The 24,358-nt window shown below is 46.2% G+C and overlaps 5 protein-coding genes and 1 non-coding gene across 6 annotated transcripts; 2 read left to right on the top strand and 4 right to left on the bottom strand.

Moving 5' to 3' along the window:
• The first annotated feature begins 372 nt into the window (after positions 1-372).
• On the top strand, positions 373-1,836 carry EI90DRAFT_332284 (uncharacterized protein). The gene is made up of 2 exons (XM_039067494.1): positions 373-1,730; positions 1,783-1,836. Exon 1 carries the CDS (start codon positions 461-463, stop codon positions 1,601-1,603), a length of 1,143 nt encoding a protein of 380 aa, XP_038918689.1. The 5' UTR covers positions 373-460; the 3' UTR covers positions 1,604-1,730; positions 1,783-1,836.
• On the top strand, positions 1,546-5,257 carry EI90DRAFT_332295 (uncharacterized protein). Its single transcript, XM_039067495.1, has 5 exons — positions 1,546-1,726; positions 1,783-1,927; positions 1,985-2,036; positions 2,089-3,647; positions 3,711-5,257. Exons 1-5 carry the CDS (start codon positions 1,653-1,655, stop codon positions 5,130-5,132), a joined length of 3,252 nt encoding a protein of 1,083 aa, XP_038918688.1. The 5' UTR covers positions 1,546-1,652; the 3' UTR covers positions 5,133-5,257.
• A 124-nt stretch (positions 5,258-5,381) lies between these two features.
• Positions 5,382-7,042, bottom strand: EI90DRAFT_3287957 (uncharacterized protein; the record flags this gene model as incomplete). Its single annotated transcript, XM_039067083.1, has 2 exons — positions 6,385-7,042; positions 5,382-6,329 (listed from the first exon to the last, which is right to left on the bottom strand). The coding sequence occupies exons 1-2, from the start codon at positions 7,012-7,014 to the stop codon at positions 5,382-5,384; spliced, it is 1,578 nt and encodes a 525-aa protein (XP_038918687.1). The 5' UTR covers positions 7,015-7,042.
• Positions 7,043-17,588: 10,546 nt separating this feature from the next.
• Positions 17,589-17,661, bottom strand: EI90DRAFT_t87. Its single transcript has one exon. It is a non-coding gene; the product is annotated as a tRNA-Thr (tRNA).
• A 3,517-nt stretch (positions 17,662-21,178) lies between these two features.
• On the bottom strand, positions 21,179-22,243 carry EI90DRAFT_332261 (uncharacterized protein). Its single transcript, XM_039067493.1, has one exon. It carries the CDS (start codon positions 21,989-21,991, stop codon positions 21,272-21,274), a length of 720 nt encoding a protein of 239 aa, XP_038918686.1. The 5' UTR covers positions 21,992-22,243; the 3' UTR covers positions 21,179-21,271.
• A 1,367-nt stretch (positions 22,244-23,610) lies between these two features.
• EI90DRAFT_2855742 (uncharacterized protein) lies at positions 23,611-23,826 on the bottom strand (the record flags this gene model as incomplete). The annotated part of the gene is made up of 1 exon (XM_039053769.1): positions 23,611-23,826. A coding segment is annotated over one exon (216 nt), but the record flags the coding sequence as incomplete, so codon positions are not given.
• Between the last annotated feature and the right edge of the window lie 532 nt (positions 23,827-24,358).

Genomic DNA, 24,358 nt, shown 5'->3' with positions numbered 1-24,358 from the left:
TTCAGCGGTGTCATATCTCGGGGTGTGTCTTATGTCATCACTGTCCAGTCTTCACGACACTTCGGGGCGTGCCGTCATCGCACTCGAGCCCCGACACCAATGGCGTGCATTCACTCAATGTTCCTGTCGCACCTGTATTTCCCAATTGCGACAATGTATTCCTCATCCGGGTGTCATTCAGTTCTGTGTCTCTAAGCGCCGCCGCGCCTAGTACGTGACTGCGGATCGACGAACTCTAATTCGATGGGTGGCAGAGGAACTATATAATGCCATAATAAGGTGCCTCAATCCAAGAGCCACGCATTTCACTGTGGTGCACTGCCGTAGCTAAATTAGCTCAAATCACGCGCCTATTAGTAGCTTGGAATAAATCTCTAACTATATACGAAGTAGTGGGTGGAGAGATAAATAATCTATTTACCCTCTGACCCCTGCTTTAGCTCACATCGACACTCGCACTATGGACCGCCGAAAACGACGACACTCTACCTATGAGCCGGAACCTCATCCACCAAAGCGACATTCCCCTATGGCACCCGACGATAATCAGCAACAACCATCCGCCCCATCTTCATCACTTGACCCCTCCCAGTACCATCCTGCCAACTCGCAGACCCGACAAACCGGCGACAACAGTCTTCATGATTGGCATAATGGAGCGTATGTTGTGGCTCACGGAACCACAACTACTTCTAGTGATTCTTACCCCCTAAGCAGTGTGATGACGCTGCCTGGGCCATCTTACAGTCATCCGCCATCACATCAAGTCCTTCATACTGACCCCCAGGCTCTCCAAGGCCGCGACGTTCCTCGTGATTGGTGTAGCGGGTCAGTTGGACCTTATCCTGGGGTTCCTGGACCGGCGCCCGCTTTTGGACCTTCCGGTGACCCTCGGAAGTTCTGGATGCCTTGGCCGAAACGTGTGACTGAGCTACCTGTCAGTGATTCGCAATCGCACACCTTGGTCTCATCGCTACAAAACCATGCCACCAGCTCACAGACTCTCAGCGAAATTCACCGTGATTGGCATGACGGATTGTCGGGATCTTATCTCCAACATCCACAGATTGCACCACCACGGTCACCCTCTGACGATTTTCCGTCCTTTCGGCTGCCACGTATAGAAGTCACGTCCTGGCATTCAAACCCCAACAGTGGTAGCCGATCGGGCACGCCTGTCCCTGTCCCCAGTCCGTCCACACCGTCATCTCCTGCTCATTCGGACCGATTCCTATCTCCCCCCTCGGCACTATCGCCCTCCGAAACTGCTTGCGCAAGTCCCAACCCTTGGGCCCCATACGACAATAGTGCAGGTGTCCGCACAGAACTGGAAAATGCAGGGATGAACCTACCTGTACCTGCGTCAGAGCCGACTCCATCATCGTCAGCTGGCCCGTCGGATGGCAAAAAGGAAAGCATCATTAGCACCACCAGACTCATTCTCCAAACCGCATCCTCCGCTCTCAAATTCTCGCCTGTCCCGTTCCTCCCCAACATTCCGGACTCACTTCTCATGCTACTTCAGGTTTACGAGGTTCGGATATGGTTTTCACAGTTCATCCCTCACATTTACTTCACTCACGTAGAATGTCAGCGGCAATAACAAAGCCCTCAAAGGGCTGAATGATGATGTGCAAAGTGCATACAGCACCATGTTGCAGCCACTCCAACTGTGGACGGGACCGATACCTTCCGAAGTTATTTTTCTAGTGAAGGAATTATATTTGTATGTGAATGCCATTCCGATCTTTCATTCATTGAGATCTCAAACACTGTTGACAGGGCGCTGGAAGAACAGTTCAAGAGGATCAAGTCACTCCAGAGTCAGAATCGAAATCTCTTCAAGAAAATATTCAATGCGGGCCCTTTAGCGCAGAGCATAGATGACGTGAGGATGTGCATCAGTGTAGCCCTCTCCCGGTTTGCTGTTCGTAAGATCTGTATTCATGCCGATAAACTTCAACTAATGGAGTGTCTCCTGTAGACGGCGGCAACAACTTTAAACCTTCTCAATACGATTCAAGCGTCGGTGGATTGTTCGTCTTCTTTGCTTGGTTTTTAGACTCTTCGTCTCAGTGCCATTTTCAGATGAGCTTTCAAAACTGCCCAAAGCAAATGCCGAATATTACCGTGTGAAGAGCAAGTCAGAATGCCTCAAAACCACTCGGGACAAAATTCGCGGCTCAATTCTCGAGTACTTGGGGGGCCCTAAAAACCGATTTGTCTGGCTGCGTGGTTCGCCCGGAACTGGGAAAACTGCGATATCTATGAGTGTGGCTTCCACGCTCGACAAGCAACGCACTCTTGCAGCATCCTTCTTCTGGGATAAGAACCAAGAGGGAACAGGGCTCGATTCGATTGAGCGCTTCCCCTCCACTCTTGCCCGACAGCTTGCGGCATTCAATGCGGAGTACAAGAGCTTGCTTATCAGGCAACTTCGGGATCCGGTTTCATTCAGCAGTATTGATGGTTCTGCTGCAGAGAAAGAGGTGAAAGCTTGGATCATCAATCCTATGCGTGAACTCGGGGGTATATTGTCTTCAGGAAAGGGTCGGCCTGTCATCGTATTAGATGGACTCGATGAGTGCGGGAATCCAGAGGTGCTTGCGTCTTTGATGAGGCTAGTTCTTCTGCTTGATGAGCTGCCTTCGACGTTTGCCATACTCGTCAGTTGCCGTCCGGAGCCGCAAGTGATTTCCGCTTGGGCTCAAGCTGATTATCATCTTTCGATCGCTCATGCTGATATGGACCAGATTGCGGAAGACGAGAATTTCCACACGATCCGTCGTATGGTCGTGAACGGGCTTCAGGACTGTATCGTGGAGTCACCCTGGAAACCGACCAAGGAGGATATCGATGCCTTCTCTTCAGCTTGCCGTGGCTTGCCCGTTATCGCCTCAACCCGGATACGTGACGTCCGCTATCAGATTCAATGCGGTTCCGTGCTAGAATCCGAATTCGATTACTATCTCAATCTCACAGATGCACCTGAGGATCTGAACTCAGAGTACTTGCGAATAATGCGACGGGCCTATTTAGGCCAGCGCACAAAAGTTAATCCACGCATCGCAGAGAAGTACCGTGAGGTCGTTAGGATGATGATTGTCCCACGGCGGGAATTCAGTGTGTATGAAATATCAGAGCTCCTTGGAACATTTTCTGAGCATGAGGTGCGCTCAATACTCAAGCCCATCAGCTCAATAGTCGATCTACCTCCAACGAACAAAATGCCTGTCAAATTCTACCACGCAACGGTGAAGGAATTCATCACAGGGATTCCCATTGGTAAGGAGGAGGACAAAGTATTCTTTGTTAGTGACGAGAAAGGTTATTCAATTGGGTTGCGGCTCCTTCAATTTGTGAATGGTGTCATCAAAAGGAATGAGTTGGGTCTCCCCACTGAACTTCCTTTGGGAGATGGAAAGAAGTGGAAGTCTATGAGCAAGACTCCGAAATCCGACCATGTCGACTATGCACTTACGGAGCTGTTCCGACACTTGGACCCTTCACTCCTCTTTTCACGAGAGTCAAATGAATTGCAGAGAGAATTTGAACAGTTCTGGACGCAAAACTTGCTCTCCTTCTTTGCAGTGAAGAGTAAAGGAACACAAAACTTGCATATTCCTCGTGATTGGGGTCAATTTGAGGTGAGCCCTGAATGAATTGTATTTCGAGTGTTTCAATGATGTGATGTCACTTTGTTTTACAAGTCAACCTCTGTCATCCATGATGCTCAGAAACTCTTTAGCAGTTCCCCATGGCATGCTTATCGATCCGGCCTTCCACTCACTCCAACATCATCATCCATCTACAAATATTATGGTCATCTCTCAGACCCTGTTCGAATCTTCAGCGTCTCCGGCGAGTTCGCCGGTGGCCTAATTCCTTTGAGTGATGATGCACACAGAGCTCGAAGGGTGATGGAGGTGGAGGTGGCTAAATTGCCAAGGAAGAACAGTGGACAGGAGACCAATTATGAAGCCGAGTTTTGTAACGACAATGTTCGCAATGGTACTGTGACCTGTGCAGCGCTCTCAAGTGATGGCCATCGCGTAGCGCTTGGGTTTGGGAGTGGTATTATTGAAGTAGCTGACATCGACAATCCACGCACAATCTGTCGATTCCAGAGTGATTCTTCCTATCCTCTTGCTTGGATTGAATTTATCCACGGTGGTAATGCCCATATTGCCACTGAAGATACTCAAGGAAACGCTGCCATTTTCAGCCATGGAATGCCTTCGGTGAAGCTTGGCATGCTTCCCAGTAGTCATTACCCTCCTCTAACCACAGTGTCGGACAATGGATGTTTTGTTGTACGGGTCCCACGAAATCTTAAAGATGTTTGGTACGAGAACACAGCACTCTTGTGTGTCTTGGGCAATCCATCCATTCAGCTTCTTGCACCGCTTTCCACTGCTCAGTCTTCCAAACACTTTTCCCTTCCTTTGCGACAATCGCTTGGATTCTCTCCTGGAGGCCGATATGTCTGCGCTTACGATGCTCATGATGCTTTTGTCTGGTCAACATATTCAGGCGAATTGATCGCACGATTTCGCACACAAGGTTTCGACAAGTGGATCATCAACACTGGGGTTGCCCCCCCTTACTCATATTCCATCCCGGACCCCATATTTCTTCACTCTGCAATTCCTTTGATCCCGGAAGTGGATGTGAATTGTGGACAAACTTCCAACTCGTCATTGTCCAGGTACAACTCAGATGAATCCTGGCTGAAGTGCCCCTTTTACGACCTTCACCCACGGGCTGATTGGACAAAAACCTATTCATACGCAGCAGGAAGAGTCCCATTAATGTTTTGCTTCAATCCCCGGGCCAAAGGGCGGCAGTACGACCACGAAATCTTTTTCAATGGGATAATTAAATTCACTTTACGATTGCTTCGGGATCACGAAGTAATCAACCAAAAAGTGGTTCATAATGTGGATCTCGAGTACATTGCAAGGGCCTGGTATGGTGATCGATATATATATGTGGAGGACAATAGGTGTCGCAGTGTCGTTGCGCTATTCAGTGACTTTTACCTTCCCCAGGCTAGTAAAGATGGAACTCGATTTCTTATCCAGGGCAAGATGAAGGCCCCGATTATCGTCGATATCAGCCAGGTGGTTTAACATCCAAATCAATCCCTCTTCCCTCGGCTACTGTCTTCATTTTGCGATGGAGCGGATCAAGAGTCATACTGGGCTTATTTCGTTGTGCGTAGGACTGCAATGTTAAGTAATATCAATTGAACTGGCACCTGATGCCCAGAAAAGATGACCCGCGAAGCTTTGTGATCAGAAAGTCAAAGCCTGAAACACATGCCAGCTTTAGGTTTGGTGAAATTGCAGCAGAGACGAATCTCGAGAGTCTTCAGTAGGTTAGCCTGTTCCGAAATCTCGATATACAAGCATCAGAGGAATTGACAGAGCATGGTAGTGCGAAATGGGCTGTTTGCGTGACCGCGACGCTCGGTAACCAAAATTCGAACTCTGTGTCAGATTCCAAGGAACCGTCAGATTGGGCAGAGGCTGGTGCAGTTGAAGCGAAGCTCGGGAGTCGAATGCTCGAGCAATTGAAGCTATGTGATGGGAGGTTGGAAGTTGAATGCTTTTCGGGAACTTAAAGAAGTTGTCAGGGTCCCATCGGGCCTTGACGGTTTGCAGTCGAGGATAATTTGTGTCGTAGTACGCCTCTGTCCAGTTGTCGAGTCTCCCATCGACAAAATTAAGAAAAGCTGCTTTTTCTTTTAGAGCGAACGGCGAGAGTTGTTTCTTGTAGTCGTTAATGAAGTCGTTCACCTTTTTCTCCATACTCTGACTGTTCCATCGGACCGTGAGCCTGGTGATGTATAAACCGTCACGCCATGGGAATGGTGTGTCTGAGGAGCCTACTCCAGCAGTAGCCCCACCGACGTGGGCCCACATGAAGCGAGCGTATCCCCCATCGTTTGCAAGGAGCTTTTTGGATTCCTCCATGGTCTTGATGATCGTCTTTGCAAGACCGCGGGGGATAGATTTGAGAATGAAGGACACGTAACGACGATACTGCATATTGCCCGAAGGATTGGAATTATTTTGCCTTTCCACCCAGTTGCGCCACGTCATTTCCTGCAACCCAGACAGACTTTTGTCCAGTTTATGCTTAAGCAAGGGAGCGACCACTTGCAGACACTGTCTCATGTTACCATTGTAGTAGACAGCCATCCGCCCGAGTAGCCCTTTGTTCGTGTCGTAATACCAGGCTGCCCAGACAGTGAGCTCGTCTGGCCACTCGTGGGCGTTGAATGTATCCACCATATCAAGGAACACCTTCTGAGCTTCCTCGTCCTTCAATATCCATGTGAGACCGCCGAGGACACAGAGACCATTCAGTTCTGAGAACTGGTGAACAACGCGACTTGAACTCGAGGAGGATGCCGAAGTTACCGCCGCCTCCACCACGTAAAGCCCAAAACAAATCCTTCTTCTGTGGACTGATGTCCTCGCGTCGGACCGTCACTACCTTTCCCGCAGCTGTGACGATCGTCATCTCAAGAACGTTATCGATTCCTAGGCCATAGCTGCGCGAGAAGGGGCTACATCCTCCTGCGAGTGTGAAACCGGATACGCCAACAGCTGGGCATAACCCGCCCACAACTATATCCCCCGGATCAAGTACGGCATAAACGTCTTTCCAGGTGCACCCAGCCTGAATCGTCACTTCGGTACCCTCTTTGTTGATGCGAGCGTTGTTCATCGCACTCAGGTCGATAACGATGCCGCCATTATTGAGGCAGTAGCCAGCGAATGAATGTCCCCCATTTTTGACAGTTAAATCAACTTTTTTTTCGCGCGCGAAATCCACGATCTGTACAACGTCCTTTGTGCTGCGAGGTAGTACGACGGCACTTGGCACGAGGCTTGGGAAATGGTCGATGGAGATTGCTCTTTGATAGTCCCTCGAAGGTGGAAGGAAGACTTCACCATATGGTAACTTCTCGCTCAACTCGTGAATGTGTGCGGCGGAAGCCATGTTCGGTTCTCAGAATTTTTGCGCTGGGACGGGAGGGACTGTCTGCGTCTTTTTATACAGTGCCCCGATCGATTATCGGATTGCAATCTTCATTCGCTTCAACGGGATCATGAATGGCAGGGGTTCAACTCTTCAATACGCCCGTTTTGGAGCTGCTCCTTGTGACCGATTCGAACCTCTCCTTAGGTCGTCCATAATCCCTCAACAGTATACATTAGCACGTTCTGAGAGGATGGTTTATCCATCACTTCACAGTTACCTGACAATGTGATTGATACCCACGTTGTCGGTCATCTCATAACTTAGTTTGTTATTTGCGGCGTTTCTGTTATCTTGACGTGGGCTCGCCTGCCTGGGTTTCTGCTTGAACAAGGGCGAGACGTATGTCTTCCATCTGAAGACATCACCCCTGATGGTCGTATGAACACGTAGGGGTTCAATATTTCCAAAGTTGTTGGACAGACCGCTTCGCAATGCTCTCAGTTCTGTAAGTAAAAACCGACTGGGTCTCTCACAGGGCTTGTGATACCATGTGTTGCGTAAAGCCGGGGTTCATATTCGATATTTGCGCATGGATCACTAATCCTAGCTGCACTAGGATCCATGCTTTACCAGCCCGCTGTCACCAGGTGCTCCCGTATCTCGTATCACTCCAATCCCTGAAGGGTCAGCGCAACTGATACGATGAGGCTCGATCCACAGGGCCGCCCGTTGCGTCCTGCTCCTTGTGATCGATTCAATCCTCTTCCATTTCCAAGACGTTCAATACCTGCACAAAGATAAGTTATCACGTCTTCTGAGAAAGGATCTGGGCCTATCACTTCACATTCAAGTTTGAACAGCCAATAGTCATGGAGGCAATATTTGCACAGTTACACAATGCGCTTTTGAGCCCAGCACATTATCGTCAAATGTGGATCCCAAGGTTGTCTGATTATACAACTCTGGCCTTCAGGAGTCTTTGTCGCTATGCATTAATGGGTGGTTTATGTCATGGGGGCTGGTGATTCTCTTGTTGGATCCCTTCTCATGTCCTGGATCGATCAGGAAGATAAGAATGTGTTCCATGATCTAGAAGCCATGTGTGAAGCTAGGCAGTGGGGTCAAAGGGCTGCTGCGTTCACTCTTTGTCCTGCATTTGCCATCTCACCCAAACCGTCCACACTTACTTTGGACACTAGTACTAATACAAAGAATGACTAACCTTCATTTCACTCTTGTTTTCAATTTTGGGCGTTGAAGGAGAGAATGAAGGAAGGTCAGTTGGGAGGTTCAAACGAGACCACCACCAAGCTGTTCCCTGGTTCTTTAGTTAGGATGGGGAAGTGTACTAGTAATATTTGTTGTAATTATAGTACCAATCCAAGTGTTTTGGCTAATTCTATTTTTATGGGTTAGTCTAAAAGTTTCTGGGAATTGACTTACAGATAAACTGAGCCCTGCAGAGCTGTTCCTTTATTGAAATTTCTTAATTTGTCTAGGTGTAATTCTGTGTAGCATTGTTTAATTTGGAATTTAACTTGAATTAAATCTTCTACTTGGTGAAGTTTCAAAGATTCTACTCAGTTAATGGATTTGGATTGTGTCTGGAGTGTCCCTTGAGTTTGTTTTATTTTTGTCTTATTTTATTGCTTGTTTTAACAGTAGCAAAGTAACTGTTTTGTGTTTACACTTTGAAATCTGGAGTGTTAACCAGCTCTCCTGTTGAAATATCTACTTAATATTTCTCTCCTTAATTGCTGCCTTTTACTACAGTGGCAATCTTAACTGTATATCACTTTTTCGCGCTGGAGTGACAACCAGAAATGCTTGAGAAAAATAATACTCTATTTTCTTACTTCTCTGAGGGGGGTGAAAAGTCGCAGAAAGGGTCTCCCTTTTATACTCCTTGGGTCGCCTTCCTTTTTCACACTCTACCTCGTATTTACAGGATTTATTTACAGTGTATTTTTCTCAAACTGAATAAAAAATGAAATTTTCATGCTATAGTTCTGCTGCGCTTTGCTGCGCTTTTGCTGCGGCTCTACTGCGGCTCTACTGCAGTCAGACTGCACCTAGAATCCTTATTGTCCTTCCTCGCCTAAGCTATTTTAATGGTTAATTAGAACTTGACTGCGCTGCATTTGTCGCAGTTTCCTATTTCAAATTCCTCATATTTACCATTAAATTTGCTATGACTCAGTGATTCTGAATTCAAACTTTGCATTACTATGCGTACGGCTGTGCTGAGACCTTCAGCTGATTTATTCCATTTTTATCCAGCGACATTTAGTTAAAATGAGACTTGAAATGGTAAATGAGTGAATTATTCAGGTTTAGAACCGAAAGAAAAAGTTGCTAGTAGTCAATAATTACTCAAACAAATGTATTATAGCTCTCCTCTTCATTAGAATATCGTTCCCTAAATTCCTGCCATGGTCCTTTGTAGTTTAGTGGATTTCGTGGATTTTGTTCATCTCCCCTGATTCCCCTTTGTATTATCACATCCTAGTCCTCCATATGTATTGTTCATTGTTATAGTAGGTCGTCCTCGGAGATATCATATTTTTATGTATTTTATTTAGGGCTCTGGACCTCTTGAAGCTGTCTTCCCGCACGTTTTCAGGTTTCTAACTTCATGTCCTTGTATCTCATCCATTTCTGAATGGTTTTTCACGTTCTTGGTATCATAAATTTTCATTTATTCCCACCTTTCCAATGGTACTAAAGTTGTGTTCTATTTCCTGGTATTCGTCGAGTTAGCAAAAGTTTGCATGCACATTCGGTAATCATGTGCGTCGTTCCTGTAGTCGTTCATATGCGGGTGCCGTTTCTGTTTAATTGTTCAGGATTTATGGTATGCGCGGGTGTTTGTATCCTTTATATGGGCTTCTGTGATTTATTTCAGATTTTTCCTTCATGATCTAAGGTTGTTTTGCACTTTCTGTGCTTTGTTTTGGCTGGGCTCTGTCAGGGGACGGACCCCGGGTCCCCATGACCCCTCTCTCTATAGCCCACAGCCCTGTGTGTAAACAGCCTATCCTAAGGCATAACCTACTGTGGGTAAGAAAGTGTATAGATAAATAGAAAGTAGGCTACACTTGCCTACTGTGGGTAAGAAAGTGAGAAGAAGGTTAACTTCTCACTTTCCCACAGTGGCCCCAATATGGCGAAAACTTCTGGGGATACCCGGAAGTCACATGAAGGGTAGGAACCGGGCCCGGAGCATGCGGCATGCAGAGCGTGCAGGGCGGAGGCACACATGCAGGTCCAGGTGCGGGTCCGGGCTAGTCAGGGTGTGTGCCCTGACAGGCTCTTCCTTATTTGGATGGAAATTGGTCTTCACGATCTGCCGAAGTGCGGATCTCGGTTCCGACGGCCAGTTCCCTTTGCATTGCCACCCTCATGTGTCATTAAACATGATGCGGATTTCTATATTCCCGTCATTGGTATAACTTCACAACAGCTGGACCGTTTGGGCTGAAAATTTGCATAACTATAGTTCCCTATTGTTCATAATTTCCGTGTAAATTTGCTTGTATGTTTTAATTATGGATCCTTCGTAAACATTGTCTTTTCCCTGAGTCTGGACTTTTGATGTCACTATTCCCATTATTGGATATCTCATTAATGTGTGATCCTTTTATTATGAAAATTTGGGTGGATTAAGATTAGATCCCTTCCTTTCTAATGGGCTATCAAGCTCGTCTCTGTCGTTACTGGTTGTTCTTCGCACTTGCTTTTTAAACGTTGTCCTTGTTTTCCGGGAGTTTTAGTCATATCTCTGTCGTTTATGGGTAGTTTTCCCTGTAATTACTTTCATTGGGTCCGTTTGGGGGACATCTACATTTCCTATTATAAACACGACTTTGAATTTTGCATTAGTTTCTGAGGAATCCTTGTTCCATGGTACTTCCATCCTTGGCTATGTGTGCGGACGTGGGAAAGTAGTTTCCGTGGAGGTTCTCTGGCTGTTTTTATAGTCAAATCTTGGTTGATTGTCCTAATTCTTGGTTTAATATTTGCTATAAATTCCCCCGAGAATTCCGTCTCGTTGATGCTAAGCTTGAAGTATTTTTGCTAATTTTCTTTCTTCCATTTTATCGTATGTAGTCGTAATAATTCGTAAAATCTCATTAAAATTCATTAAAATTCAGGTCCCTCTATTTTCTCATATCTACTTGTCATATGGGGTTTTGTGATTTATCTGGCATATTTCCATAATGGGTTTCCATAGTGTGACCATTATTTCTCCTACAGCGTTCCGTGGGTTGGCTAGCTTGTCACTTCACTGAAGATGTATGCTGTTGAAATAACCACCTCAGCCTAACAGGGCGTATGGTGTAATGGCTGTGCACGCTGTAGGAGAAATAATGGTCACACTATGGAAACCCATTATGGAAATATGCCAGATAAATCACAAAACCCCATGCGACAAGTAGATATGAGAAAATAGAAGAACCTGAATTTTAATGAAATTTTACGAAATTTTATGAATTATTACGACTACATACGATAAAATGGAAGAAGGGAGGTTGGCAGGGATACTTCAAGCTTAGCATCAACAAGACGGAATTCTCAGGGGAATTTATAGCAAATATTAAACCAAGAATTAGGACAATCGACCAAGATTTGACTATAAAAACAACCAGAGAACCTCCATGGAAACTACTTTCCCACGTCTGCACATGTAGCTGAGGATGGAAGTACCACGGAACAAGGATTCCTTAGGAACTAATGCACAATTCAAAGTCGTGTTTATAATAGGAAATGTAGATGTCCCCCAAACGGACCCAATGAAAGTAATTACAGGGAAAACTACCCATAAACGACAGAGATATGACTAAAACTCCCGGAAAACAAGGACAACGTTTAAAAGGCAAGCATGAAGAACAACCAGTAATGACCGAGATGAGCTTGATAGCCCATTAGAAAGGAAGGGATCTAATCTTAATCCACCCAAATGTTCATAATAAAAGGATCATGCATTAATGAGATATCCAATAATGGGAATAGCAACATTGTCAGAGACTGGGAATATTGTCAGAGACGGAATACTGTCAGAGTCTGGGATATTGTCGGAGTCGGGCAGACTGTCAGAGTCAGAACACTGTCAGAAGGCAGATAGAAGATGGATTGGGTTCTGTCTGAGTTGAGGTTGGAGGTGATGCAGAGGTCTGTTGGAGCGCACGCGTGGATATGTGGGCGGAAATATGCGGTGCATCTGGAAGCGCTGTTCAAGGTTAGCAGAGTGGGATCGTGGCCTCAGCGACTCAGGTGGAGCGCTGTGCCCTGAGCTTGACGTTTGGGGGAGATCCTGTATTTACAAACTGACACTTACAGCGGACTTCAAACAAGACTTGCGGGTGGAGCAGACCTGTAGGAGGAGCGCGGACTCTGCAAGCACGGACTCAGAGGGGGGAAGCCCCCTTTGCAGAAGGAGAGACTCAGACCAGACAGGGGGGGTACTCTAGTTGATTTCAGACTGAGGTCCCTGAAAGTATTTACAAGGTATAAGTAGGTAAGAGAAATCAAAAGAGGGACCAGTCGGTCCAGTGCGGAAATAAGCGGAAATGAGTGGGGACTTGTCAAACTAAACCAAGGACAAGAACCTGGGAAATGGGAGGCAAGGAATGAATAAGGTCAAAGCAGATCAAGTACCAATATTGACAGATTAAATGAATGAATAGGAAAGTGCAATAGCACATGGATCAAATGCCAATATTGGGGTGAACATAATAGGCACTCAGCAGGGAATGAATGTTATGTTGCTGAGTGACAAAAATGGCCAGAGGATAAAAGTGGAGGTCAGCGTGCAGCGCCGATACAAGTCTGCAAATAAGCGGGGTCGGTGCGGTGAAGGAGGAGAACAGAAATCCTATAAAAGGCTGTTCTTTCTTCTGATACTTATATGTTAGTATTGGTACTTTAACTCAACCACTGTAGCGTTTTGGTTGCTTTGTGTATTGATATTTGTATGTATTACTGATTATTTGTGTGTGTATGAAATTCTCAGGGTTCAATTCACTTGTCTACCTGATTGTTCCACACGAAAATCACGCTATAGACCTACTATTTTTAGTCGTTTCACCTCTGTCTTGTCACTTTTAACTCGGAGTGACTCCAACCGACTTGACTATTTCTTAACTTCTTCTTAACTTTTTACTGAGGGTTGATCACTTTTACTCAGATGTGATCTGAACTGCACACTTATACTAATAAAACTTAATTTTTATTAGGACGCCTTATGACCTATGAGCCAGAGCATGTAGGGGAGAGGAGTAAAGAAGGAAGAGGGGTCAGACCAGAAAATGTGGTCTTTTATACCTTTCCTAAGGGCTCTGTTTTCACATGTCACTTTACTATTTACATTGCTGAGTAATCTTATATTGAGCTTAGCAATCCTCTTATGTAAGCGATCAGCATCCCATTCTGCTTCTAGAACTTTCTGGAAGTTTTGGTGTGGGAATTAGCCAATTGCATTGCCTAACACCCATCATGACCTTGTTTACCCTTGTTTACTCACTTTATTCTAGGTCACATGTCATGGGGTTATTTGTTAGCTTAAGAGTGTAGCTTTCCGTCGGTATAAACAACAGTAAACTATGAGGATTATTTATGAAGATATGAATTTTTCAAGATTTAATTTTGAGGTTCTCCAGATTGCTTTGGCATTAGCTCATCCATTTTCCTACGATTAATTCTGGATAAATTATGCCTTGTTCCTGGACTCAAACTATTTAGTTTCGCATTTCTAGCTCTTCCGTTTTTACCACAAACTCAGGATGTTTGAGCCAGTCTTCTCTGCAAGTGTGTTTTAATCTTGTTAAATCCATTTCTCCCTCAATTCTTCAGATTTTAACATGAAATCTTTTCGTACACAGACCTATACTTCAACTCTTTAAGACCGACAAAGATTCATATTTTTCCCTATTTTCCTCATATAAATATTTCCAATTCTTTCATCTTTTCCTCGTACCCGACCATTTTTCATTATATGAATGCCTTGATTTCCTTCCGATTTCTCTTTGTCATTCGTTTCGTACGTTCGTAAAACTATTTTCCCACGTTACCACGAATTTCTAATATTTTATTTGATACAGGAAACCTTGTTTTTGTTTTCATGTGAGTTTATTTGCTGTTTTTCTTCATTTTCTGAACCATCTTTTAATCCCTAGACTTGAAAGTTCGCGTAGATACTCAATCCATCGACTCTGTTCTTCATTATTTTTCCGATATTTTATTTCAATTCATTTTGTTGAGTTATGATTTTATTCCTATTTTTATTTCTGGTCCATGGAGGTTGTATGATTTTTATCCAATTTTTTGTGATGGTTTCTGGTTGTTTTAGTGTTGTAACTTTTATATTCCTACAGCGGTGCCGACACAAGTCCACAAACAGAGGTTGATCTGCCAGCACTGTCACACAAGGACAGCATGAAGGCCAACAGAGGTACAGAGGGGAGTGGGAGTGTTGACCTGACCAGAGGTGTCAAGGGCAACTGGAAGTGGCCAGAGGGTGCAGAGATGGGCAGAGGGTGCGGAGTGGGCAGAGGGTGCGGAATGCACGGAAGCGGGGCATGGCTGTGACCACATAGCAGGAAGCGATGAGTGTGGTTCAGATGGAGACAAGGCAGGCATGACTGAATGCTGGGAGCGCCAAGGGCTCAGGAACTGGAGGTAAGGTCGGAATACTGGCAGGGTCTAGGTTCTGATTATTGGCCAAGTCTCATGCAGTAAGGCAGGGGGCCAGACATCGGGTTGGGGGCTGGTTAGGATGGGTTTCAGGTCGGCGGATTTGCCTATCAGCATTGGTTCGCTGCTGACGGAGCCCCAGGATTTGTCGGTCGTGACAGACATCAAAAGTCTGGGCTCAGGGAAAAGACGATGTTTATGTAGGATCCATAATTAAAACATACAACGAAATTTACATGGAAATTATGAAAAATAGGGAACTATAGTTATGCAAATTTTCAGCCCAAACGGTCCAGCCGTTGTGAAGTTATACCAATGATGGGAATATAGAAATCCACATCATGTTTAATGACACGTGAGGGTGGCAATGCGAAGGGAACCAGCCGTCAGAACTGAGATCCGCATTTCGGCAGATTGCGAAGACCAATTTCCGTCCAAATAAGGAAGAGCCTGGTCAAAACAAAGCATGGAAAGTGCAAAACAACCTTAGATCATGAGGGGAAAATCTGAAATAAATCATGGAAGCCCATATGAAGGATACAAACACCCGTGCATACCATAAATCAAACAGAAATGGCGCCCGCATATGAACGACTATGGGAATGACACACATGATTACCGAATGTGCACACGAACTTTTGCTAACTCGACGAATACCAGGAAATAGAACACAACTTTAGTACCATTGGAAAGGTGGGAATAAATGAAAATTTATGATACCAAGAACGTGAAAAACCATCCAGAAATGAATGAGATACAAGGACATGAAGTTAGAAACCTGAAAACGCACGGTGTCAGAGACCAGATTGAGACGAAGGAAGGTCTCCATGGCGGAGGGCTTCGGCCTCAGCGACTTATGCCAGGAGCGCTGTGCCAAGTAACACATCTGTGCCCTAACTTACTAACTGGCTGTTACAAAAATGGGGCCGGAAGCACCCATTTTCATCCGTTCTGGCACAGGAATAGGGAAGGGGGTTGGACATAATGGTTTACAGGTGGTTTCACAGATGGTTTGACATGTGGTGTAACAGATGTTAGCACAGCGGGTTTTTGGTTAATTATTGATTGGATAAACTATATTAGTATATGAATCACATGATACAGAACCCATAAGAGTCTAAAATGGAAATTCCCATTTCCATAACACTGGCAACCAGAACTGAAAGGGGGTAAACTCTAGTCGATTTTATTACTAAGGCCTAAAATGAGTATGTACAAGCACTGATATATATAATGGAGAGGGCGAAAGCACAAGGAAACAAAGGGGGTCCAAATCGGAATGAAGGCATCTGAATGGGAACAAAGGGATGACAGAAGCGGAGCGGTACCAAAGGTCATAGGGCTGAACCTGTGGTACATCCGAAAGGAGGGTGAAGCCCAGAGGGGCAGGAGGATGAGGGGAAGTGGGGATGATGACTAACTGGCTAGAATGGGAAGAAGCAGCAGTCCAAATAGGGATGAGGGGGAAACGCGAAAGATACATTACAAGCAGTGAAAGTGCCAAAGATGATCTGTGGAGCTTGGAGGTTGCAGAGCTTACAGAGGTTACGGAGGCAGGGTTGAAAGTCTGAGGAATATTGGCAATGGTGTTTACGTAGTATGAGGTCACCAATGCAATGGACTAAAGCTGAGGTGGAGTCAAAGTCCAAGGTAGGAACTATGACGGAGTCTTGGAGCGAAGGTACAAGCGGTGTCCGAGTACGAGGTATGGGACAGTGGCGGAAGGTTGGCGGAAGAGGGCCAGAGGGAAGAGAGAGGAAAGAGGAAAGGGGAGAGGAGTGGAGGAGAGGAGAGGAGTCAGGTCCGAAGGTGAGTATCGGAGCGGACAGGTGAAGGGTAGGAGAATGACGGAAGGGTGGAGGTGTTGTGAGGAGGAAGAGGAGTGGGAGGAAGTGGTGTTCGGTCTGAGGAGAGTATCGGAACGGACAGCGGTAGGGTAGGACTCCGGAGGTGGTGAAGAAGGAGGTCCGGGAGTCGGGTCGGGATTGGGTATGCATGGATATGACACTCAGTCACTGTCGCCAGAGTGATGATCATCGGATTCTGGGACAGCCAGTTGCCACCAAGAAGAGGAAACGGCTGCGAGTGCATCAATCAACACTGCTTACAGGACAAACGTCCATCCGCACGAGGTGTGATTCAGCAATGGATGGCAGAGGATCATGGTACTGGCAGGCACTTCGGAAGGGGCAATTCCACCTGCAAATGTACCTAGCCAACCCAAATCAAATTGTCTCACTGACTCTGAATGTTGTTTCGGAAACTTGTGAGCACATGCAAGACCCAACCTCGAACTGCTAGTTGTCTTTTTCCCTCTTGTCAAACACCTTTCCACACCTCCTGCATCTTGATGTAAGGGTAATGTCAGGCTAAATTTCACCACCGATTAGCCTCTTTCCTGGATACATCCCCAAGTGTTGGAATTTGTACACGTGGTCTTGGGAACCTAAATGCTAAAATATGGACATTCTGGGAGTTGAACCACAGAACCCTGCATAGGTACCAAGAGTGTGTTACCATTACACTAAATGCCTGCATTAGGCAGAGGCGGTTTCTAACACACCCCCTTCACATTGGATTGAGCCTGTGATCCACATGTGACCCTAACCACCGGGCTTCCAACAGCCCGTGAGCCATCACCCCTGAATTCATATTCAGGCCGGACTTACTGCTAATCTCCTACATGTCCACGTCATGTGGTCTGAAGCAGCCAGATTTGGGTCCTTAGTGCTCTGAGCTACACCCCCTGAAACTTTGTCAGGCCGGCTAATTTAATGCTTGACTTCACGTGCCCATCTCACGTGGCAGCAACCGGATTTGGGTGTGCTCGGTGACTTCCGTAGAATGTCCACCATGTTGGAATTTGTACACGTGGTCTTGGGAACCTAAATGCTAAAATATGGACATTCTGGGAGTCGAACCGCAGAACCCTGCATAGGTACCAAGAGTGTGTTACCATTACACTAAATGCCTGCATTAGGCAGAGGTGGTTTCTAACACCAAGTTGTTCCGAGGTAATGGTAGAATGTGATTAAGTACGCGGCAATACCAGGTTAGGGTCGGAGATTCTATGAGGGTGTAGGGAGTACATGAATCCAACTCTCATTCATCCAGCTTTCGTATAATCTCCGCTCCTTCCATCCTTCTGTTGAAGTGGCATTCCGATGCCCTTGTTGTTACAGTTATTGTTCCCAGTTTTGTTGTCCTAACGCTTTAGCCTTTGTTCATTTGCGCCACACAGAAATGTGTAGAGCTGAGTGCAATATCTAATGACATTGTGATATCGCACTCAGTGTGTCCAGCTGCAATGCCGCGATTATAACACCTTCTGCAGCTGAAAAAGCGAACATGTCAGGGGGAAAGGAAAGGAAACACCAATCCAATGGAGGAATCATGCCGCAATGTGATGGCACAACTCACTGCCAGTCTGAAGAAATGCATAACCCAGCGAGGATATGTTATAACTCGTCGCTGAACCAACCCATCATCGATGAGAAGCGAAAAACCATTCCACCCCTCTGTCGAGTTGAGATTTGAGGATATCTCGTTCCACGTTAGGAACAATGGAGATGATGCATTCAGCAGAAAGATGGTGGTGGTGGTCGGGAAAACGTCGTCAATGTTTCCTTCCCATATGAATTTGAGTCTCAACGAAGCCAACAATGAAGTACAGAAGTACCCAGTAAGCAGATACTGGATAGTGAGAAACCGCGTTAATAACTTTGATCTGCTGACACCTTTGTTGTTTGATCGACCCATCATTAGCCTCTGTACAGGGGCTGGGGTGGCACATATTGGCAGGCTCACAGTCTTTCCCGGATGCGGGTATTGTTCCCGTCAGAAGATAGCATTGAGTATATCCGATGTAATCTCTAGCAGGCAAGGTACACAACATAAGAGCTTGGGGTTCAACAAGACGATATACCCGGTGTATGTGCCAAGACCCAGGGGAAAATTCAAGGGGTGAATAACCGTCGCGTCACTCATCCTACCAAGGAGAGCCTACCGAGCCATAACCAGCTCAAAAGAAGGATCACAGACAATTCGGACTGGGGCTGGGGACCGCCATTACTAAATGACAAAATTGACATGAATATCTCAGCGCGTGAGCATTCGAACTGGTATGTATTCCCAAATCGCATAATAGACCGACAGCAAGAAAAGGATGAATAAGGTGAGTGCCAACGCAACAATGGGGAGTACCAGAAGGCCCTCTAGTGTGTTTCCAGATGAGCTTGGATCAGGATCGCCCGGTACTTAGTCACCGATCAAATTTACAATGTTGCAGCAAGAAGTGTGACGCCAGTGTAGACGATATCACTGGCACGACAACCGAACAGCAGAAAAAGAATTGGGTATGGAGAAAAAGATAATATCCCCCGTAAACCACCATCGCAAGGCCCCTTCCATATCTTTGGTAGCTTGAGTATGTGGAACAACATACCATGAATCCAGTAACAGATTGATATACTTAAACAAGTCTGACCTGACCGTGCAGTTTTGTTCGTCTGCACAAATGTTCAGGGTCACTAAGTGGTCTAAAATGAGCCGAAATCTCGATGGTGTTCCGTCAAACCACCAAGACGAGGAAGACATCATCAAGTCGCCAGCAGGCAAGGTGATGGTTCAGATCATAAGGAGCAGAGCATGCAATGCAGCTCAGAGCAGACAGACTAATTGAAGAAATTTCACATTGCCCCGCGGGACTTACTGCGTGAGATCCAACTGAATGATACAGTTAAGGTCACAAGACAAGGACATAAAATCATGGACAAGCCTGGCATCGAAACCAGGACCTCTCAGTGTGCTACCATTACACAACTCGCCCATTTGACCATGCCGGTATAGGCTGTTAAACTCTATACCGATGGGAACAGATATCCATTCTCCAACACTAATTGGGCATGTACTACCAGGCGGTAAAATTACCATGGAGAAAGCGTTGGAGAGTTTGGCGTTTCTTGCATTTGGAATCGCTCCCTCATTTCGAAGTCAGTCCAATCATGCGTGGAACAAATCCACATACCATCGAAGCCGCTCTTGGGCAAATGCATTGGAGCCGGTTGCTCGGTCCGGATATTACTGCAATTGATCACTTGAACCGTTCACGTCCACTAGCGCTGTATCACTCCTTCCACGTCTCGGAACGTACTTCCATCACTTTTTGTCGCTGAGAAAGCCCCCTCCTCCCTTCGGACTCAGAACGTGTACAGGCATCACTACTGTATGATGTCAACCCACTTTCATGAATAAGTACTCGCGGATTTCCTCTGCGTCTTACTATACAGCTGCCAGGTACGATCTAAATTACTTAAAGAACAACCCACACATGGTGTGCAATTTCTTTCGGGAAAATCTAAACTGGCATGGGCGTGTGTTCGTATTTAATTTTGAGGTGCATGCTAGCCACATTGAAGGGCCCGGGAAATAATTTGTAACGTCATTACATCAGGTGTGTTATTCGGTGTGAGTCCCAGCACATCGTGCAGGGCAGTAACACTTCAACTGGAACGAATAATGGAAGACAGTCAGTCAGTAAGGCTGAGACATCAGCTGTGTCTGATGTCTCTACGTGCGCCAGGCTCGGCACATAGAACGTCTACTTATCTTTAAGCAATGTGACCGCGAGATCGAGAGTACGGTTACTGCGCGCTCCCCAATATCATTCTCCATATCAACCAAAAATACCCCTGAAGTGTCTTCAACATATATTGCAACGTGCTCACTGCATGCTGGGAATGGATTATAGGATCATGTATTGGAGTCTCTGACTCTGGCGCATGAGCCATGCAAGCAGTCTAACTCGCACTTGCCATGCTCTTTCCTCTGATGTTTGTGCAGTGGAGATTTCGGAACGGCTCTGAAGACTCTCGAGATTCGTCTCTGCCGCAATTTTGCCGCAGACTTCAGCTTTCCGACCACAAAGCTTTGTAGGTGCCAATGGCTAGGGGCTGTCATTTATTTCAACGGGCATTACTTAACACTGCAGCCCTACGCGCAATGTAATAAGCCAGTATGACTCTTGATCCGCTCCGTCGCAAAATGAAGACAGTAACCGAGAAAAAGGGATTTGGATGTTAAACAACCTGGCTGATATCAACGATGATTGGGGCCTTCATCTTGCCCTGGATAAGAAATCGAGTTCCATCTTTACTAGCCTGGGGAAGGTAAAAGTCGCTGAATTGCGCAACGACATCGCGACACCTATTGTCCTCCATATATATATACCGGTCACCATACCAGGCCCTTGCCATGAATTTGAGATCCGCATTATGAACCACCTTTTGGTTGATTACTTCGTGATCCCGAAGCGATCGCAAAGTGAATTCGATTATCCCATCGAGAAAGATTTCGTGATCGTACTGCCCTTCAGCCTGGGGATAGAAGCAAATTATTAATGGGACCCTTCCTGCTGCATATGAGTAGGTTTTTATCCTATCCTTCCTTTCAGATGGCAGGTGAAGGTCGTAAAAAGGGCACTTCAGCCAAGATTCATCTGAGTCGTACCTGGACAATAACGAGTCGGAAGTCTGTCCACAGTTCATATCCACTTCCGGGATCAAAGGAATGGCAGACTGAAGGATTATGGAGGTGGGGATAGAATATGAGCAAGGGGGGCAACACCAGTATTGATGATCCACTTGTCGAAGCCTTGCGCGCAAAACCGTGCGACTAATTCGCCTGAATATGTTGACCAGACAAAAGCATCATGCGCATCGTAAGCGCAGACATATCGGCCTCCAGGAGAGAATCCAAGTGATTGTCGCAAAGGAAGGGAAGAGTGTTTGGAAGACTGAGCAGTGGAAGGAGGCGCGAGAAGCTGAATGGATGGGTTGCCCAAGATACACAAGAGTGTTGTGTTCTCGTACCAAACATCTTCAAGATTTCGTGGGACTCGTACAACAAAACATCCATTGTCCGACACTGTAGTTAGAGGAGGGTAATGACTACTGGGAGGAATGCGAAGCTTTACCGGGGGCGTTTCATGGCTGAAAATGGTAGTGTTTCCTTGAGTATCTTCAGTGGCAATATGGACATCACCACCGTGGATAAATTCAATCCAAACGGGAGGATAGGACGGATCGCTCTGGAATCGACAGATTGTGTGCTGATTGTCAATGTCAGCTACTTCGATAATACCACTTCCGAATCCAAGGGCTACGTGATGGCCATCTCTTGAGAGCGCCGCACAGGTCACAGTACCATTGCGAACATTGTCGTTACGAAACTCAGCTTCATAACCGGCCTCCCATTCACAGCTCCATGACGGCTTCTTTGGCAATGTAGCCAGCTCCGCTTCCATCGCTCTTCGAGCTCTGTGTGCATCATCACTTAAAGGAATGAACCCCCCCGCGAACTCGCCAGAGACACTGAAGATTCGAACAGGGTCCGAGAGATGACCATAATATTTGTAAATGGATGATGATGCTGGAGTGAGTGAAAGGCCGGACCGATAAGCATCCCATGGGGAACCGCTGAAGAGTTTCCGAGCATCACGGATGACAGAGATTGACTTGTAAAACAAGTGATGTCACATCATTGAAATACAACCCACTCGGGCCCCGGGCTCACCTCAAACTGAACCCAATCATGAGAAAATTTCCCTTCACCCTCCGCGGTGAAGGAGTGCAAGTTTCGTGTTCCTTCGCTCTTTGCTGCAAAGAATGAAACCAAGTTTTGTGTCCAGAATTGTTCAAATTCTCTCTGCAATTCATTAGACTCTTGTGAAAAGAGGAGCGAAGGGTCCAAGTGTTGGAACAAGTGTGTAAGTGCATAGTCGACATGGTTGGATTTCGGAGTTTTGCTCATAGACTCCCACTTCTTTTCATCTCCCAAAGGAAGTTCGGTGGGGAGACCCAACTCATTCCTTGTAATGACACCATTCACACATCGAAGGAGCTGCAACCCAATTGAATATCCTTTCTCGTCGCTAATAAAGAATACTCTATCCTCTTTCTTGCCAATCGGAATCCCTGTGATAAATTCCTTCACTGTCGCATGGTAGAATTTGACAGGCCTTGTGTTTGTTGAGGGTAAATCGATTATTGAGCTGATGGGCTTGAGCATTGAGCGCACTTCATGCTCAGAAAACGTTCCAAGGAGCTGTGATATCCCATACACGCCGAATACCCACCGTGGGACGATCATCATCCCAACCACCTCACGGTATTTCTCTGCGATGTGTGGATCAATTTTTGGACGCTGTCGTAGATAGGCCCGTCGCATTATTCGCAAGTACTCCGAGTTCAGATCCTGCGGTGCATCTATGAGATTGCGATAGTAATCAAACTCGGATTCCAGCACTGAGCCGCATTCAATTTGAAGGAGGACGTCACGTATTCGGGTTGAAGCGATAATCGGTAAGCCACGGCAAGCTGAGGAGAACGCATCAAGGTCCTCCTTGGTCGGCTTCCAGGGAGACTCCGTGGTACAATCCTGAGGTCCATTCACGACCATACAACGGATCGTGTGGAAATTCGCATCTTCTGCAATCTGATCCATATCTTCATGAGGGATCGAAAGATGAGGATTAGCTCGAGCCCAAGCAGAAAACACTTGCGGCTCTGGACGGCAACTGACAAGTATGGCAAACATCGAAGGCAGCTCATCAAGCAGAAGAACGAGCTTCATCAGAGACGCAAGCACCTCTGGATTCCCGCACTCATCGAGTCCATCCAATACAATCACAGGGCAACCCTTTCCGGAGGGCAATACACCCCCGAGTTCACGCATAGGGTTGATGATCCAAGCTTTCACCTTTTTCTCTACAGCAGAACCACCAATACTGCCGAATGGAGCGGGCTCTCGAAGTTGCCTGATAAGCAGGCCCATATACTCGGCGTTGAATGTCGCAAGCTGTCGGGCAAGGGTGGAGGGGAAGCGCTCAATCGAATCGAGTCCCGTCCCCTCTTGGCTTTTATCCCAGAAGAAGGATGCTGCAAGCGTGCGCTGCTTGTCAAGTGTGGAAGCTACGCTTATAGATATCGCGGTTTTCCCAGTCCCAGGCGAACCACGCAGCCAGACAAATCGGTTCTTAGGGTCCCTTAGGCGATTGAGAATTGAGCGGCGTATTTTGTCCCGAGTGGTTTTGAGGCATTCTGATTTGCTCTTCACATTGTAATATTCGGCATCTGCTCCGGGCAGTTTTGAAAGTTCGCCTGAAAATGGTACTGAGACAAAGAATCTAGAATCAAGGAAAGAAGACGAACAGTCCACCGACACTTGAATTGTATTGAGAAGGCTTAAAGTTGTTGCCGCCGTCTACAGGGCACACTTTATCAGTCAAAGTATAGCCACATGAATTCAAATCTTATGTACCGCAAACCGGGAGAGTGCCACACTGATACTCGCCCTCACGTCAGTTATGCTTTGCACTAACGGGCCCGTCGTGAATACTTTCCTGAAGAGATTTCGATTCTGACTCTGAAGTGACTTGATCCTCTTGACCTGGCCTTCCAGAGCCCTGTCAATAGTGTTTTAGGTATCAATGAACCAAATATCGGAACAGCATCCACATACAAATGTAATTCCTTCACTAGAAAAACAACTTCGGGAGGTATCGGTCCCGTCCACAGTTGGAGTGGCCGTAACATGGTGCTGTATGCACTTTGCACATCATCATTCAACCCTTTGAGAGCTTTGTTATTATTGCTAACGTTCTATATGAGTG

This window comes from Cantharellus anzutake (genome assembly GCF_015039405.1).
Source record: "Cantharellus anzutake strain C23 chromosome Unknown EI90scaffold_13, whole genome shotgun sequence".
NCBI lineage: Eukaryota > Fungi > Basidiomycota > Agaricomycetes > Cantharellales > Hydnaceae > Cantharellus > Cantharellus anzutake.
This window is presented reverse-complemented; position numbering and strand designations above follow the sequence as displayed.